Genomic DNA, 20,267 nt, shown 5'->3' with positions numbered 1-20,267 from the left:
TGGGTAGGTCAGTGAGTGAATGGGTGAGTGATAGAATGGATGAGTGATAGAATGGGTGAGTGAGTGGGTGGGTAGGTCAGTGAGTGAATGGGTGAGTGATAGAATGGATGAGTGATAGAATGGGTGAGTGAGTGGGTGGGTAGGTCAGTGAGTGAATGGGTGAGTGATAGAATGGGTGAGTGAGTGGGTGGGTAGGTCAGTGAGTGAATGGGTGAGTGATAGAATGGGTGAGTGATAGAATGGGTGAGTGAGTGGGTGGGTAGGTCAGTGAGTGAATGGGTGAGTGATAGAATGGGTGAGTGATAGAATGGGTGAGTGAGTGGGTGGGTAGGTCAGTGAGTGAATGGGTGAGTGATAGAATGGGTGAGTGATATAATGGGTGAGTGAGTGGGTGGGTAGGTCAGTGAGTGAATGGGTGAGTGATAGAATGGGTGAGTGATAGAATGGGTGAGTGAGTGGGTGGGTAGGTCAGTGAGTGAATGGGTGAGTGATAGAATGGATGAGTGATAGAATGGGTGAGTGAGTGGGTGGGTAGGTCAGTGAGTGAATGGGTGAGTGATAGAATGGGTGAGTGAGTGGGTGGGTAGGTCAATGAGTGAATGGGTGAGTGATAGAATGGGTGAGTGATAGAATGGGTGAGTGAGTGGGTGGGTAGGTCAGTGAGTGAATGGGTGAGTGATAGAATGGGTGAGTGATAGAATGGGTGAGTGTGTGGGTGGGTAGGTCAGTGAGTGAATGGGTGAGTGATAGAATGGGTGAGTGATAGAATGGGTGAGTGAGTGGGTGGGTAGGTCAGTGAGTGAATGGGTGAGTGATAGAATGGGTGAGTGATAGAATGGGTGAGTGAGTGTGTGGGTAGGTCAGTGAGTGAATGGGTGAGTGATAGAATGGGTGAGTGATAGAATGGGTGAGTGAGTGGGTGGGTAGGTCAGTGAGTGAATGGGTGAGTGATAGAATGGGTGAGTGATAGAATGGGTGAGTGTGTGGGTGGGTAGGTCAGTGAGTGAATGGGTGAGTGATAGAATGGGTGAGTGATAGAATGGGTGAGTGAGTGGGTGGGTAGGTCAGTGAGTGAATGGGTGAGTGATCGAATGGGTGAGTGAGTGGGTAGGTCAGTGAGTGAATGGGTGAGTGAGTGGGTAGGTCAGTGAGTGAATGGGTGAGTGATCGAATGAGTGAGTGGGTGGGTAGGTCAGTGAGTGAATGGGTGAGTGAGTGGGTAGGTCAGTGAGTGAATGGGTGAGTGATCGAATGAGTGGGTGAGTGGGTAGGTCAGTGAGTGAATGGGTGAGTGATCGAAAGAGTGAGTGAGTGGGTAGGTCAGTGAGTGAATGGGTGAGTGATCGAATGGGTGAGTGAGTGGGTGAGTGGTCTGGTGAGTGCGTGACTGGGTGTGAGTGGGTGAGTCGGTGAATGGGTGAGTAATTGGGTGAGTGAGCAAGTGAGTGTGTGACTGGGTCTGAGTGAGTGGGTGAGTGGGTGAATGTGTTAGTGAGTGGGTGGGTGAGTGGGTGTGTGGGCGGGTGAGTGAGTAGACGGGTGAGTGCCCAAGTGAGTGTGTGACGGGTGTGAGTGGGTTAATGTGGGTGAGTGAGTGAGTGGGTGAGTGAGTGGGTGAGTGAGTGAGTGAGTGGGTGGGTGAGTGAGTGTGTGAGTGAGTGGGTGGGTGAGTGAGTGAGTGGGTGAGTGAGTGAGTGAGTGCGTGAGTGAGTGGGTGGGTGAGTGACTGAGTGTGTGAGTGAGTGGGTGAGTGAGTGAGTGAGGGGGTGAGTGATTGCGTGGGTGAGTGACTGGGTGAGTGAGTGGGTGAGTGGGTGAGTGAGCAGGTGAAAGGGTGAGCCTGTCGAGTGAGCATTGAGCTGTCAAGCAAACGGGGAGATACGAACCTAGGGGCGTCGTTGAAGCGATTGAATTCGAGGGTGCAAATCACCCAATAGGGTTCCGTTAAAGGGTTGAGTGAGTCACAGAGGAAGAGACTTACCTTTCACCATCTTTCATATAGCCCTAAACACACGCACAAAGACAACCCGGCCGTTAGTCTGCTGTAAACTAAGTACAACAAACCCAACACGTTCATTAGCAAAATCCGTGCGTTCGTGTGTGTGTTGGAGAGCGGCAGTGTGGGGGTTAGTGCGCTGCGCTACGAACCCGGTAACCCGAGTACGATTACCAAAGCTCCCTCCTTCATCAACAGCTCTCTCCTTCATCCACAGCTCTCTCCTTCTTCATCCACAGCTCTCTCCTTCATCCACAGCTCTCTCCTTCACCCACGGCTCTCTCCTTCATCCACGGCTCTATCCTTCACCCACAGCTCTCTCCTTCATCCACAGCTCCCTCCTTCATCCACAGCTCTCTCCATCCACAGCTCGCTCCTTCATTCATGGTTCCCTCCTTCATCCACAGCTCCCTCCTTCATCCACAGCGCCCTCCTTCATTCATGGTTCCCTCCTTCATCCACAGCTCTCTCCTTCATCCACAGCTCTCTCCTTCATCCACGGCTCCCTCCTTCATTTACAGCTCCCTCCTTCATTCACAGCTCTCTCCTTCATCCACGGCTCTCTCCTTCATCCACAGCTCCCTCCTTCATCCACAGCTCTCTCCTTCATCCACAGCTCTCTCCTCCATCCACAGCTCTCTCCTCTATCCACAGCTCTCTCCTTCATCCACAGCTCCCTCCTTCATCCACAGCTCTCTCCTTCATCCACAGCTCTCTCCTTCATCCACAGCTCGCTCCTTCATTCACAGCTCTCTCCTTCATCCACAGCTCTCTCCTTCATCCACAGCTCTCTCCTTCATCCACAGCTCTCTCCTTCTTCATCCACAGCCCTCTCCTTCATCCACAGCTCTCTCCTTCATCAACAGCTCTCTCCTTCATCCACAGCTCTCTCCTTCATCCACAGCTGCCTCCTTCATTCACAGCTGCCTCCTTCATCCACAGCTCTCTCCTTCATACACAGCTCTCTCCTTCATCCACAGCTCTCTCGTTCATCCACAGCTCTCTCCTTCATCCACAGCTCTCTCCTTCATCCACAGCTCTCTCCTTCATCCACAGCTCTCTCCTTCATCCACAGCTCTCTCCTTCATCCACAGCTCTCTCCTTCTTCATCCACAGCTCTCTCCTTCATCCACAGCTGCCTCCTTCATCCACAGGTCTCTCCTTCACCCACAGCTCTCTCCTTCATCCACAGCTCCCTCCTTCATCCACAGCTCTCTCCTTCATCCACAGCTGCCTCCTTCATTCACAGCTGCCTCCTTTATCCACAGCTCTCTCCTTCATCCACAGCTCTCTCCTTCATCCACAGCTCTCTCCTTCATCCACAGCTCTCTCCTTCATCCACAGCTCTCTCCTTCATCCACAGCTGCCTCCTTTATCCACAGCTCTCTCCTTCTTCATCCACAGCTCTCTCCTTCATCCACAGTGGCCTCCTTCATCCACAGCTCTCTCCTTCATCCACAGCTCTCTCCTTCATCCACAGCTCCCTCCTTCACCCACAGCTCTCTCCTTCTTCATCCACAGCTCTCTCCTTCATCCACAGCTCTCTCCTTCATCCACAGCTCTCTCCTTCATCCACAGCTCTCTCCTTCATCCACAGCTCTCTCCTTCATCCACAGCTCTCTCCTTCATCCACAGCTCCCTCCTTCATCCACAGCTCTCTCCTTCATCCACAGCTCTCTCCTTCATCCATGGCTCTCTCTTTCATCCACAGTTCTCTCCTTCATCCACAGCCCTCTCCTTCATCCACAGCTCTCTCCTGGACCCACAGCTCTCTCCTTCATCCACAGCTCTCTCCTTCATCCACAGCTTCCTCCTTCATCCACAGCCCCCTCCTTCATTCACAGGTCTCTCCTTCATCCACAGCTCTCTCCTTCATCCATGGCTCTCTCTTTCATCCACAGTTCTCTCCTTCATCCACAGCCCTCTCCTTCATCCACAGCTCTCTCCTCGACCCACAGCTCTCTCCTTCATCCACAGCTCTTTCCTTCATCCACAGCTCCCTCCTTCATCCACAGCCCCCTCCTTCATTCACAGGTCTCTCCTTCATCCACAGCTCTCTCCTTCATCCATGGCTCTCTCTTTCATCCACAGTTCTCTCCTTCATCCACAGCCCTCTCCTTCATCCACAGCTCTCTCCTCAACCCACAGCTCTCTCCTTCATCCACAGCTCTCTCCTTCATCCACAGCTCCCTCCTTCATCCACAGCCCCCTCCTTCATTCACTGGTCTCTCCTTCATCCACAGCTCTCTCCTTCATCCATGGCTCTCTCTTTCATCCACAGTTCTCTCCTTCATCCACAGCCCTCTCCTTCATCCACAGCTCTCTCCTCGACCCACAGCTCTCTCCTTCATCCACAGCTCTCTCCTTCATCCACAGCTCCCTCCTTCATCCACAGCCCCCTCCTTCATTCACAGGTCTCTCCTTCATCCACAGCTCTCTACTTCATCCATGGCACTCTCTTTCATCCACAGTTCTCTCCTTCATCCACAGCCCTCTCCTTCATCCACAGCTCTCTCCTCGACCCACAGCTCTCTCCTTCATCCACAGCTCTCTCCTTCATCCACAGCTCCCTCCTTCATCCACAGCCCCCTCCTTCATTCACAGCTCTCTCCTCGACCCACAGCTCTCTCCTTCATCCACAGCCCTCTCCTTCATCCACAGCTGCCTCCTTCACCCACAGCTCTCTCCTTCATCCACAGCTGCCTCTTACATCCACAGCTCTCTCCTTCATCCACAGCCCCCTCCTTCATTCACAGCTCTCTCCTCGACCCACAGCTCTCTCCATTGAAAAATAATGACGATTAAATTGTTATTGAAAAAAATAGTAATTAAGTAGCAATGAGAAAAATTAAATAAATAAATGCCTTATAATGAAAAAATAATAATGAAAAATACATTAGTGAAAAATAATTATGGAAATATTAATGGTCCTCTCTTTTTGTAAATAACAATGAAAACATTCCAATAAAATCATTATTGTTGCAAAAAAAAATGAATGAATGAAGCAATGGGAAAAATTAATAATTTATCGAAAAAATAACGACGACGTGAACAATCCTCGCACGGGGAAAAAAAAAATTGTCTACGTGATGTCCGACGTTTCGGGCAACGCCCCCTCCACCCCGAGGTCTCATTCCAGCGCAGTCACCCGGATGAAGGCCACGTGGTTCTCCGTCGCCTCGAGCTCGTGCACGGAACCCAGCGCCTCCTGGAGGAGTCCCAGCTCCGCGCGGAGCCTCGCGGCCTCGGCGCGGAGCTCCGCCTCCTTGGCGCGGAGCTCCGCCCGGGGTGTCGCCAGAGCCGAGAGGCGCTCCGCTGTCAGCAGCCCCAGCAGGGAGTCGAACTTGGCGGCCAGGCGAGACTCGGTCGCCACGCACGACTCCTGGTGGTGGTGGTGGTGAGACGTGGTGGTGGTGAGACGTGGTGGTGGGGGTGGTGGTGGTGGGGGTGGTGGTGGTGGTGAGACGTGGTGGTGGTGGTGGTGAGACGTGGTGGGGGTGGTGGTGGTGGTGAGCCGTGGTGGTGGAGGTGGTGGTGGTGGTGGTGTTTGTGGTGGTGGTTGTGGTGGTGGTGGTTGTGGTGGTAGTGGTGGTGTTGGTGGTGTTTGTGGTGGTGGTGGTGTTTGTGGTGTTGGTAGTGTTTGTGGTGGCGGTGGTGTTTGTGGTGGTGGTGGTAGTGGTGGTGTTGGTGGTGTTTGTGGTGGTGGTGGTAGTGGTGGTGTTGGTGGTGTTTGTGGTGGTGGTGGTGTTTGTGGTGTTGGTTGTTGGTGGTGTTTGTAGTGGTGGTGTTTGTGGTAGTGGTTGTTGGTGGTGGTGGTGTTTGTGGTGGTGGTTGTTGGTGGTATTTGTGGTGGTGGTGAGCCCTTGCGGTGGTGTTTGTGGTGGTAGTGTTTGTGGTGGTGTTTGTGGTGGTGGTGAGCCCTGGTGGTGGTGGTTGTTGGTAGTGTTTGTGGTGGTGGTGATGGTGGTGTTTGTGGTGGTGGTGTTTGTGGTGGTGGTGTTTGTGGTGGTGGTGGTGTTTGTGGTGGTGCTGTTTGTGGTGGTGGTGTTTGTGGTAGTGGTGGTGGTGGTGATGGTGGTGGTGTTTGTGGTCCCCGGGCCTCCCCTAGGTCGACTCGGCCTAAAATGAGTGTGTGGTAAACATCGTCACTGGGGAGATTGTTCCATCTCACTCCCTTCTACACCCGTGTGTGGACTAATCTCCATCTGTTCCATCTCACTCCCTTCTACACCGTGTGTGGACTAATCTCCATCTGTTCCATCTCACTCCCTTCTACACCGTGTGTGGACTAATCTCCATCTGTTCCATCTCACTCCCTTCTACACCCGTGTGTGGACTAATCTCCATCTGTTCCATCTCACTCCCTTCTACACCCGTGTGTGGACTAATCTCCATCTGTTCCATCTCACTCCCTGCTACACCGTGGGTGGACTAATCTCCATCTGTTCCATCTCACTCCCTTCTACCTCGTGGGTGGACTAATCTCCATCTGTTCCATCTCGCTCCCTTCTACACTGTGTGTGGACTAATCTCCATCTGTTCCTTCTCACTCCCTTCTACACCCGTGTGTGGACTAATCTCCATCTGTTCCATCACACTCCCTTCTACACCGTGGGTGGACTAATCTCCATCTGTTCCATCTCACTCCCTTCTACCTCGTGGGTGGACTAATCTCCATCTGTTCCATCTCGCTCCCTTCTACACTGTGTGTGGACTAATCTCCATCTGTTCCTTCTCACTCCCTTCTACACCCGTGTGTGGACTAATCTCCATCTGTTCCATCACACTCCCTTCTACACCGTGGGTGGACTAATCTCCATCTGTTCCATCTCACTCCCTTCTACACCCGTGTGTGGACTAATCTCCATCTGTTCCATCTCACTCCCTTCTACACCCGTGTGTGGACTAATCTCCATCTGTTCCATCTCACTCCCTTCTACACCCGTGTGTGGACTAATCTCCATCTGTTCCATCTCGCTCCCTTCTACACCGTGGGTGGACTAATCTCCATCTGTTCCATCTCACTCCCTTCTACACCCGTGTGTGGACTAATCTCCATCTGTTCCATCTCACTCCCTTCTACACCGTGTGTGGACTAATCTCCATCTGTTCCATCTCGCTCCCTTCTACACTGTGTGTGGACTAATCTCCATCTGTTCCATCTCGCTCCCTTCTACACTGTGTGTGGACTAATCTCCATCTGTTCCTTCTCACTCCCTTCTACACCCATGTGTGGACTAATCTCCATCTGTTCCATCACACTCCCTTCTACACCGTGTGTGGACTAATCTCCATCTGTTCCATCTCACTCCCTTCTACACCCGTGTGTGGACTAATCTCCATCTGTTCCATCTCGCTCCCTTCTACACCCGTGTGTGGACTAATCTCCATCTGTTCCATCTCACTCCCTTCTACACTCGTGTGTGGACTAATCTCCATCTGTTCCATCACACTCCCCTTCTACACCCGTGTGTGGACTAATCTCCATCTGTTCCAAAAAAAAAAACACCTTTAGCGTGAATAATATCGGTGGCGAAAGCCCGCTGCGTGTTTAAACTGAGAACGTGCGTTTGCCCGTCATTTATTTATAAAGTTTGCCCATTTTGACGTGACGTCACATTGCTCAAACCCTCCCCCCACCCCACCCACCCCCGCTAGGTGCGTGACGTCACTCATGGGGGGCGTGACGTGTGACGTGTGTGAATCGTCATCGTCGTCACGGCCGTTGCCCCGTTGCCCCGTGATGACGTGCGAGCCTCACGTCGAGGGCCAGAGTGGTGCGGTGGAGCTCCTGCAGGTAGACGTTGATGCTCCTCTGCCTGTCCCGTAGGCAACGCTTGCACGAGGCGAGCCGCTCCTGAGGGGAGGGGGGGGCCGTGAAAAACGTCAGCAGCAGCGGTGACGTCACCGCGGCCACGTCCCGTGCCAGGCTAGGTGCACCTCGAGGCCGCCACGTGGGGGTGTCGAACGCCCCGCTGGCAGGAGGTCACGGGGCAGACCCGGCAGGTGGCACGGGTCGACTGACTGAGATGACTGTGGCTGATGCACCACCTGTGCCCACTACTGTGCCAACCTGCTGCGCTTTAGCCACCCGGCGCTCCGCTCGTTGTTGTGAGCGTCGCTCCTCCGCCCTCCGTTGTTGTTGGAGGGCGACTGCCTCCAACTGCCCAGTAGCGTCCTTCACGAGCCTCCTCCACAGAGGCCGATCTTGACACCGCTGGTACCAGTCATCAGCAAGTCCACTCAGCTCCACGTCCTCCTGTACCACATCACTCCATCTCTTCTATAGCCCGTGCCGCGCCCGTTTAGCCCCCTCGATCCGGCCGAACAAAAGCTGTTTCGGCATGCGATGGCTGGGCATGCGGGCTACATGACCCAGCCAACGGCACCACCGCCACCACCACAATAACCACCACCACCACCACCACGACCACCACCACAATCACCACAATAACCACCAGCACCACCACCACCACCACAATCACCACCAGCACCACCACCACAATCACCACAATCACCACCAGTACCACCACCACCACAATCACCACCAGCACCACCAGCACCACCGCTTCCACTACCACCTCCTCCTCCACCACCTCCTCCACCACCATCACCCTCACCACCTCCACCTGCACCTGCACCATCACCTCCACCACCACTTGCAGTACCACCTCCTCCACCACGATCACCAGCACCAACACCGCTGCTTCCACTACCACCTCGTCCGCCACCATCACCACCATTTTACACTGCCACCACCTCCACCACTTCTACCACCACCACCACCACCTGCACAACCTCCAACATCACCGCCACCTCCACCATCACCACCACCACCTCCACCACCTCCACCACCACCTGCACCCCTTCCAACATCACCTCCACCATCACCACCACCACCTCCACAACCTCCACCACCACCTGCACCCCTTCCAACATCACCACCACCACCACCACCACCACCCCCACCACCACCACCACCACCTCCACCTCCACCACCACCACCACCACCACCCCCACCACCACCACCACCACCTCCACCACCACCACCACCACCACCCCCACCACCACTACCACCACCTCCAACATCACCGCCACCTCCAACATCACCACCACCACCTGCACCACCTTCAACATCACCTTCACCCCCACCCCCCCCACCACCCCCCCCACCACCCCCCCCACCACCACCCCCACCACCACCCCCCACCCCCACCCCCACCCCCCCCCACCCCCCACCCCCCCCACCCCCCCCACCCCCCACGTGGTGCCCGACTCACGCTCTGCCGCGCTCGCTCTTCGGCCACGGGCCCCGCACGGTGTCCACGGCCGTGCCGCCCCGAGTCGGCCGTGCAGGCCCGGCAGGCGAGCTCCCCCTCCTCCCGGCAGTACAGCTCCAGCTCCAGGCCGTGCTCGTCACACCTCGTCCACCTCATCCTCCTCCTCCTCCTCCTCCTAGCCGCGCCATCCTCCTCCTCATCCTCCTCATCCTCCTCCTCGTCGTCATCCTCCTCCGCCGCCGCTCCCCGCGGCCTGGGGGCGACGAGGGGGTGGCTCAGGCGCAGGTGAGGCAGCCGGGAGTGTGGCTCCAGGTGACACTCGCACAGCGAGACCTCGCACCGCAGGCAGCTACGCACGGCCACGCGACGTCCGGGCCCGCGGCAGATGTCACACGGCACCTGGGGAGGGTGGAGGAGGAGGTGGAGGAGGTGGGGGAGGTGAGGGAGTTGGAGGAGGAGGTGAGGGAGGTGGAGGAGGTGGAGGAGGAGGTGAGGGAGGTGGAGGAGGTGGTGGAGGAGGAGGTGGAGGAGGGGGAGGAGGGGGAGGAGGTGAGGGAGGTGGAGGAGGTGGTGGAGGAGGAGGTGGAGGAGGTGGAGGAGGTGGGGGAGACCTCGCACCGTAGGCAGCTACGCACGGCCACGCGACGTCCGGGCCCGCGGCAGATGTCACACGGCACCTGGGGAGGGTGGAGGAGGAGGTGGAGGAGGTGGGGGAGGTGAGGGAGTTGGAGGAGGAGGTGAGGGAGGTGGAGGAGGTGGAGGAGGAGGTGAGGGAGGTGGAGGAGGTGGTGGAGGAGGAGGTGGAGGAGGGGGAGGAGGGGGAGGAGGTGAGGGAGGTGGAGGAGGTGGTGGAGGAGGAGGTGGAGGAGGTGGAGGAGGTGGGGGAGACCTCGCACCGTAGGCAGCTACGCACGGCCACGCGACGTCCGGGCCCGCGGCAGATGTCACACGGCACCTGGGGAGGGTGGAGGAGGAGGTGGAGGAGGTGGGGGAGGTGAGGGAGGTGGAGGAGGAGGTGGAGGAGGAGGTGGAGGAGGTGAGGGAGGTGGAGGAGGAGGTGGAGGAGGTGGAGGAGGTGGGGGAGACCTCGCACCGTAGGCAGCTACGCACGGCCACGCGACGTCCGGGCCCGCGGCAGATGTCACACGGCACCTGGGGTGGGGAGGGTGGAGGAGGAAGAGGTGGAGGAGGTGAGGGAGGTGGAGGAGGAGGTGGAGGAGGTGGAGGAGGTGGGGGAGACCTCGCACCGCAGGCAGCTACGCACGGCCACGCGACGTCCGGGCCCGCGGCAGATGTCACACGGCACCTGGGGTGGGGAGGGTGGAGGAGGTGGAGGAGGTGAGGGAGGTGGAGGAGGAGGTGAGGGAGGTGGAGGAGGAGGTGGAGGAGGTGGAGGAGGTGGGGGGAGGTGGGGGAGGGGGAGGAGGGGGAGGAGGTGGGGGAGGTGGAGGAGGTGAGGGAGGTGGAGGAGGTGGGGGAGGTGGAGGAGGTGGAGGAGGTGGAGGGGGTGGAGGAGGTGGAGGAGGTGGGGGAGGTGGAGGAGGTGGAGGAGGTGGAGGGGGTGGAGGAGGTGGAAGAGGTGAGGGAGGTGGAGCATATCGTGTGTGTGTGTTGTTGTTATTGTTGTAACGTTCTGAACCCGTGCTCCTACTGGACGTCTGTTAATAAAGAGCTTCATAGCTCATCGGATTCCTCCTCCTCCTCCAGCAGTCTAAACGCAGATTCTGATTCGGGCAGAAGCGCATCTGAAAGCAGCACACGATATCATCTGATGACGATACGATAACTCATCCACCTACTAACTCGCTTATTCACTCACTCATCCACCCACCAACTCGCCTATTCACTCACTCATCCACCCACCAACTCGCCTATTCACTCACTCATCCACCCACCAACTCGCCTATTCACTCACTCATCCACTCACCAACTCGCCTATTCACTCACTCATCCACCCACCAACTCGCCTATTCACTCATCCACTCACTATCTCGCCTATTCACTCACTCATCCACTCACCAACTCGCCTATTCACTCCCACATCCACCTACTAACTCGCCTATTCACTCACTCATCCACTCACCATCTCGCCTATTCACTCACTCATTCACCCACCAACTCGGCCATGCACTCACTCACCCACCCACCAACTCGCCTATTCACTCCCACACCCACCCACCAACTCGCCTATTCACTCCCACACCCACCCACCAACTCGCCTATTCACTCCCACACCCACCCACCAACTCGCCTATTCACTCCCACACCCACCCACCAACTCGCCTATTCACTCCCACACCCACCCACCAATTCGCCTATTCACTCCCACACCCACCCACCAACTCGCCTATTCACTCCCACACCCACCCACCAACTCACCTATTCACTCCCACACCCACCCACCAATTCGCCTATTCACTCGCCCATCCATCATGAGACCTTCACTCAAAACTGCTCTAGAGGAGTTGTACACCCCTAGCTGCCACTGCTATTCAGTGGCCTCAAATAAAATAAAATGTTTTCGCTCCGGATGACCGCTGCAAAGTATTATTCTGTATTTTGATTTAGCGTGCTGATCTCTAAAGGTGCATTGGACATTTTTGATACTCCGACTGATGCTCCTGTTGTTGTGGAGTGACTCATGCAGCCAGCTATGGCTCTAGAATTTGGTGTTACATGTTATTATTTATGTAGTTTATTGTAAAAAATTCGGTCACAGTCCCTATGATCACTCTTACGTTGCAATTATGGCTTTATTTTTAGGTGATTTCGAAAAGTTTTTTTGGTTTGGCCATGTTTGTTTATTGTACTACGGAGTTAGACTTATGGCTTTAATCTAAGTTGTCTTGTGGTTGTTGTTGTGGTTATTGTTGTGGTTGTTGTTGTGGTTGTTGTTGTTGTTGTTTGATTTGCATCCCACTGGGATTGTTGCACACAGCGTTGGTGGTGTAACGGTGCTTTTTCTGGAATATTTTGATGTTTTTTTTCCCCATGGATTTTTCTGTTTGCCCAGTCACCACACGTAGTAGTCACTGTAAGATGTTTGTCTTGATCGTGTTTTTTTTTCTGTGTTTGTTGTGGTTGCACTCCGATTCAAGAGCCGAATGGCTCACAGGGCTCTACCAACATAAATGAAACTGAAACCAACTCTCCTATTCACTCACCCACCCACCCACTCTCGTATTAACTCACGCACCCACCTACCAACTCGCCTATTCACTCTCCCACGCACCTACCAACTCGCCTATTCACTCTCCCATCCACCCACCAACTCGCCTATTCACTCACCCATTCACCCACCAACTCTCCTATTAACCCGCGCACCCACCCACCAACTCGCCTATTCACTCACCCATCCACCCACCAACTCGCCTATTCACTCTCCCACCCACCAACTCGCCTATTCCCTCTCCCACCCACCCACCAACTCGCCTATTCACTCACCCATCCACCCACCAACTCGCCTATTAACTCGCGCGCCCACCCACCAACTCGCCTATTCACTCTCCCAACCACCCACCAACCCTCCTATTCACTCTCCCACCCACCTACCATACCAACTCGACTATTCACTCTCCCACCCACCTACCAACTCGCCTATTCACTCACCCATCCACCCACCAACTCGCCTATTAACTCGCGCACCCACCCACCAACTCTCCTATTCACTCACCCACCCACCCACCCACCAACCCACCAACTCGACTATTCACTCGCCCACCCACCAACTCGCTTGCCCATTCACTCGTTTGCTTGCTCCCTCACCCACACCCACCCATTCACTCTCCCCTCCACCCACCAACTCGACTATTCACCCACCAACCAACTCTCTTGCCCACTCACTCGTTCGCTCGCTTCCTCACCCACAACTACCATCCCACCCATTCACTCGCCCACACTCCGCTCACTCACTCGGGCATTCAGGGAGGGTTGGTGGATCACACGTGGATGTTGCAAAACTCCCTTATCGCCGCGTCGAGGCGGAGTCCATTCGCTCAGCTCCTCACTCACCCACTCACTCATCCATTAAAACGGGCATTCACTCACTGACTCACCTACCCATCAACCCACCCACTTATTGACGCATTAACCCACTCACTCACCCACTCACTCACCCACTCATTGACCCATTAACCCACTCACTCACTCACCTACCCATCAACCCACTCACTCACCCACTCATTGACCCATTAACCCACTCACTCACCCACTCACTCACCTCTCACTTACTCACCCACTCACCTACCGATCAACTCACTCACCCACTCACTCACCCACTCATTGACCCATTAACCCACTCATTCACCCACTCACTCACCTCTCACTCACCCACTCACCTACCGATCAACTCACTCACCCACTCACTCACCCACTCATTGCCCCATTAACCCACTCACTCACCCACTCACTCACCTCTCACTCACCCACTCACCTACCGATCAACTCACTCACCCACTCACTCACCCACTCACTCACCCACTCATTGACCAATTAACCCACTCACTCACCCACTCACTCACCTCTCACTTACTCACCCACTCACCTACCGATCAACTCACTCACCCACTCACTCACTCACTCATTGACCCATTAACCCACTCACTCACCCACTCACTCATCCATTAATACGGGCATTCACTCACTGACTCACCTACCCATCAACCCACCCACTCATTGACGCATTAAACCCACTCACTCACTCACCTACCCATCAACCCATTCACTCACCCACTCATTGACCCATTAACCCACTCACTCACCCACTCACTCACCTCTCACTCACTCACCCACTCACCTACCGATCAACTCACTCACCCACTCACTCACCCACGCATTGACCCATTAACCCACTCACTCACCCACTCACTCACCTCTCACTCACCCACTCACCTACCGATCAACTCACTCACCCACTCACTCACCCACTCATTGACCCATTAACCCACTCACTCACCCACTAACTCACCTCTCACTCACCCACTCACCTACCGATCAACTCACTCACCCACTCACTCACCCACTCACTCACCCACTCATTGACCCATTAACCCACTCACTCACCCACTCACCTCTCACTTACTCACCCACTCACCTACCGATCAACTCACTCACCCACTCACTCACCCACTCATCGACCCATTAACCCACTCACTCACCCACACACTCACCTCTCACTCACCCACTCACCTACCGATCAACTCACTCACCCACTCACTCACCCACTCAATGACCCATTAACCCACTCACTCACCCACTCACTCACCTCTCACTCACCCACTCACCTACCGATCAACTCACTCACCCACTCACTCACCCACTCATTGACCCATTAACCCACGCACTCACCCACTCACTCACCTCTCACCCACTCACCTACCGATCAATTCACTCACCCACTCACTCACCCACTCATTGACCCATTAACCCACTCACTCACCCACTCAACTCCCCATCAACCCACTGAACCCATCCACCCACCCCCAATTATGGCCACAAATAACTTCTGATAAGCGAGCCTTTACTTAGGCGGGTGGCAATCAACTACAACCACCACAACCACGACCACCATCATCAAATCATTCAATTAACTACAACCACCACAACCACGACCACCATCATCAAATCATTCAATCAACTACAACCACCACAACCACGACCACCATCATCAAATCATTCAATCAACTACAACCACCACAACCACGACCACCATCATCAAATCATTCAATCAACTACAACCACCACAACCACGACCACCATCATCAAATCATTCAATCAACTACAACCACCACAACCACGACCACCATCATCAAATCATTCAATCAACTACAACCACCACAACCACGACCACCATCATCAAATCATTCAATCAACTACAACCACCACAACCACGACCACCATCATCAAATCATTCAATCAACTACAACCACCACAACCACGACCACCATCATCAAATCATTCAATCAACTACAACCACCACAACCACGTCCACCATCATCAAATCATTCAATCAACTACAACCACCACAACCACGACCACCATCATCAAATCATTCAATCAACTACAACCACCACAACCACGACCACCATCATCAAATCATTCAATCAACTACAACCACCACAACCACGACCACCATCATCAAATCATTCAATCAACTACAACCACCACAACCACGACCACCATCATCAAATCATTCAATCAACTACAACCACCACAACCACGACCACCATCATCAAATCATTCAATCAACTACAACCACCACAACCACGACCACCATCATCAAATCATTCAATCAACTACAACCACCACAACCACGACCACCATCATCAAATCATTCAATCAACTACAACCACCACAACCACGACCACCATCATCAAATCATTCAATCAACTACAACCACCACAACCACGTCCACCATCATCAAATCATTCAATCAACTACAACCACCACAACCACGACCACCATCATCAAATCATTCAATCAACTACAACCACCACAACCACGACCACCATCATCAAATCATTCAATCAACTACAACCACCACAACCACGACCACCATCATCAAATCATTCAATCAACTACAACCACCACAACCACGACCACCATCATCAAATCATTCAATCAACTACAACCACCACAACCACGACCACCATCATCAAATCATTCAATCAACTACAACCACCACAACCACGTCCACCATCATCAAATCATTCAATCAACTACAACCACCACAACCACGACCACCATCATCAAATCATTCAATCAACTACAACCACCACAACCACGACCACCATCATCAAATCATTCAATCAACTACAACCACCACAACCACGACCACCATCATCAAATCATTCAATCAACTACAACCACCACAACCACGACCACCATCATCAAATCATTCAATCAACTACAACCACCACAACCACGACCACCATCATCAAATCATTCAATCAACTACAACCACCACAACCACGACCACCATCATCAAATCATTCAATCAACTACAACCACCACAACCACGACCACCATCATCAAATCATTCAATCAACTACAACCACCACAACCACGACCACCATCATCAAATCATTCAATCAACTACAACCACCACAACCACGACCACCATCATCAAATCATTCAATCAACTACAACCACCACAACCACGACCACCATCATCAAATCATTCAATCAACTACAACCACCACAACCACGACCACCATCATCAAATCATTCAATCAACTACAACCACCACAACCACGACCACCATCATCAAATCATTCAATCAACTACAACCACCACAACCACGACCACCATCATCAAATCATTCAATCAACTACAACCACCACAACCACGACCACCATCATCAAATCATTCAATCAACTACAACCACCACAACCACGACCACCATCATCAAATCATTCAATCAACTACAACCACCACAACCACGACCACCATCATCAAATCATTCAATCAACTACAACCACCACCACAATGATGACAACGCATACCCAGTGACGGACGATCTCAGTAGCAGAATTCGATTTCAAGCGATCACTTCCGGCTCCGTGATTCTGCACTAGCTTTATCACTATAGTACTATACCGCCTTTAAGCTTCATGAACGACCGGGTGTTTAAGGTTAGCGATTTGTTGTATTATCTGGGCTGCATGAAAAAAATACAATTACTTTACCGTGCGAGTAAAAACATTCGTGCGTTATAATGTTTACGTGTTTATTTTATTTTATTTAGAGCCCCTTTATAACATCATACGCTACAGGCCCCTGCACCTCGCTTCACCTGACACTATCACTATAGTACTATACTGCCTGCAACTTCTATGAATGACTTAAGTGTTTAAGGTTAGCGATTTGTCCTATTATCAGGCTGTATAGCAAAATAAAAAATACAATTACTCTTCTACGAAAGATATACATTTGTATATTTTAATATCAATGTACCCCACACCTCACTTCATCCAGCACTATCACTATAGTACTATACTGCCTGTAACTTCTATGAATGACTTAAGTGTTTAAGGTTAGCGATTTGTCCTATTATCAGGCTGTATAGCAAAATAAAAAATACAATTACTCTTCTACGAAAGATATACATCTGTATATTTTAATATCAATGTACCCCGCACCTTGCTTCATCCAGCACTATCACTATAGTACTATACTGCCTGTAACTTCTATGAATGACTTACGTGTTTAAGGTTAGCGATTTGTCCTATTATCAGGCTGTATAGCAAAATAAAAAATACGATTAATTTTCTACAAAAGTTATACATTTGCGTATCTTAATATCAACGTACCCCGCACCTCGTTTCATCCGGCACTATCACTATAGTACTATAGTGCCTGCAACTTCTATGAATGACTTAAGTGTTTAAGGTTCAAGATTTCTAGATTTGAAGCTTTCGTGACTGCAAGGATCTATACTCTTTGGTTCTATTCGGTAAAGTCACGTAGGTAACAAATAAAACATCTCACGACGTTTCGGCCACAACACAAGCGGCCTTCATCAGGTGAAGGGACCAGACTGTCCAGAGGACAGCGCTGGAGTGAAACACAGCCAAGCTCAGACCGCGACCTTTAAGCTGTGTGAGAGTTATTAAGGTGCCTTGACAAAGCAATTAGCATAAAGATTTGTCCTATTATCAGGCTGTATAGCAAAATAAAAAACACGATTAATCTTCTACGAAAGTTATACATTTGTGTATCTTAATATCAACGTACCCCGCTCCTTGCATCACCGGCACTATCACTATAGTACTATACTGCCTGCAACTTCTATGAATGACTTACGTGTTTAAGGTTAAAGATTTTGTCCTATTATCAGGCTGTATAGCAAAATAAAAAATACGATTAATCTTAAATTTTGATTTAAAGCTTTCGTGACTGCAGTAATTCATATTCTTAGTTTTTTCAATAAAGTCACGTTGAAGAGAAACAACAAAATAATAAAATATATAATATATTTATTTTTATTTTTTTTAAAAACTAAGAATACGATTAATCTTCTACGAAAGTTATACATTTGCGTATCTTAACATCGACGTACCCCGCACCTCGCTGCATCCGGGCAACCGGCGCCTACCTCCGATGGGTCTCCACCACCACCACCACCACCGCCACCACCGCGGCCGCCGGATGTCCCCGCCTGCCCCGCCGCTCTCATCTCGCTTAGCCGGGCGGCCAGGTCCGCGACCACCACGTTCCTGCTCAGCTCCGGCCGGGGCGAGAAAATCCGCCGACAGTCCGGGCAGACGCCGCGCGAGCCGTCCGCCGCTGCCGCCTCCTCCTGGTCCGGCGTCGTCCACGACCTCACGACACAAGCCCTGCAGTAGGTGTGTCCGCAGGGCAAGGTCACCGGGTCGCGGAAGAGTTCGAGGCAGACGGAGCAGGTGAGACTCTTCTCCTCCTCCTGGCCGTAGCTCGAGGCAGAAGCCATGGGCAGAGGGCTGGGTAGGGAGGGTAGGGGTTGGGGTTGGGGTTGGGAGGAGGTCGGGGATGACAGCTCTCGTCCACTGCTGGATGATGGAGGGTCGATCTGATGGTGGTGGTGGTGGTGGTTTTGTCGGTGGTGGTGATGTCTCTCAGCACTGGTGTACGTTGTGCAATTCACGTGAATTCAGCGCCAGAGTAGTGGTGATGGTGGTGGTCGCGGTGATGATGATGATGATGGTCGCTGTGATGATGGAGGTCGTGGTGATGATAATGGTCGTGGTGATGATGATGGTCGTGGTGATGATGATGGTAGTGGTGATGATGATGGTCGCGATGATGGTGGTGGTCGTGGTGATGATGATGGTCGCGGTGATGATGGAGGTCGTGGTGATGATGATGGTCGTGGTGATGATGATTGTCGTGGTGATGATGATGGTCGTGGTGATGATGATGGTCGCGGTGATGATGGTCGCGGTGATGATGGAGGTCGTGGTGATGATGATGGTCACGGTGATGATGATGGTGGCGGTGATGATGGTCACTGTGATGATGGTCGTGGTGATGATGATGGTCGTGGTGATGATGATGGTCGTGGTGATGATGATGGTCGTGGTGATGATGATGGTCGTGGTGATGATGATGGTCGTGGTGATGATGGTGCTCGTGGTGATGATGGTGGTCGTGGTGATGATGATGGTCGTGGTGATGATGATGGTCGTGGTGATGATGATGGTCGTGGTGATGATGATGGTCGTGGTGATGATGATGGTCGTGGTGATGATGGTGCTCGTGGTGATGATGGTGGTCGTGGTGATGATGATGGTCGTGGTGATGATGATGGTCGTGGTGATGATGGTGCTCGTGGTGATGATGATGGTTGCGGTGATGATGATGGTCGTGGTGATGATGATGGTCGTGGTGATGATGGTGCTCGTGGTGATGATGATGGTCGTGGTGATGATGATGGTCGCTGTGATGATGATGGTCGCTGTGATGATGGTCACTGTGATGATGATGGTCGTGGTGATGATGATGGTCGTGGTGATGATGATGGTCGTGGTGATGATGATGGTCGCGGTGATGATGGTGGTCGTGGTGATGATGATGGTCACGGTGATGATGATGGTCGTGGTGATGATGATGGTCGTGGTGATGATGATGGTCGTGGTGATGATGATGGTCGTGGTGATGATGATGGTCGTGGTGATGATGATGGTCGTGGTGATGATGGTGCTCGTGGTGATGATGGTGGTCGTGGTGATGATGATGGTCGTGGTGATGATGATGGTTGCGGTGATGATGATGGTCGCTGTGATGATGATGGTGGCGGTGATGATGATGGTCCCGGTGATGATGATGGTCGTGATGATGATGGTCGTGGTGATGATGATGGTCGTGGTGATGATGATGGTCGTGGTGATGATGGTCACGGTGATGATGATGATGATGGTCGCTGTGATGATGGTCGCGGTGATGATGGTGGTCGTGGTGATGATGATGGTCGTGGTGATAATGATGGTCGTGGTGGTGATGGTCGTGGTCATGAT

At 52.6% G+C, this 20,267-nt stretch overlaps 1 protein-coding gene across 1 annotated transcript in view; it reads right to left on the bottom strand.

The window, feature by feature from the left end:
• The window catches only part of LOC142906529 (E3 ubiquitin/ISG15 ligase TRIM25-like), a 79,748-nt gene extending 61,024 nt beyond the window's left edge, over nt 1-18,724 (bottom strand). Inside the window, exons 1-5 of the mRNA XM_076054536.1 lie at nt 18,371-18,724; nt 9,277-9,675; nt 7,758-7,853; nt 5,145-5,378; nt 1,982-2,004 (exon numbers count right to left, since the gene is read on the bottom strand). Of these exons, the coding sequence (XP_075910651.1) occupies nt 1,982-2,004; nt 5,145-5,378; nt 7,758-7,853; nt 9,277-9,675; nt 18,371-18,724 (1,106 nt within the window). The remainder of the gene's footprint in view (nt 1-1,981; nt 2,005-5,144; nt 5,379-7,757; nt 7,854-9,276; nt 9,676-18,370) is intronic.
• Between the last annotated feature and the right edge of the window lie 1,543 nt (nt 18,725-20,267).

This window comes from Petromyzon marinus, chromosome 66 (genome assembly GCF_048934315.1).
Source record: "Petromyzon marinus isolate PM22_M1 ecotype Great Lakes invasive population chromosome 66, UKy_Petmar_22M1.pri1.0, whole genome shotgun sequence".
NCBI lineage: Eukaryota > Metazoa > Chordata > Hyperoartia > Petromyzontiformes > Petromyzontidae > Petromyzon > Petromyzon marinus.
This window is presented reverse-complemented; position numbering and strand designations above follow the sequence as displayed.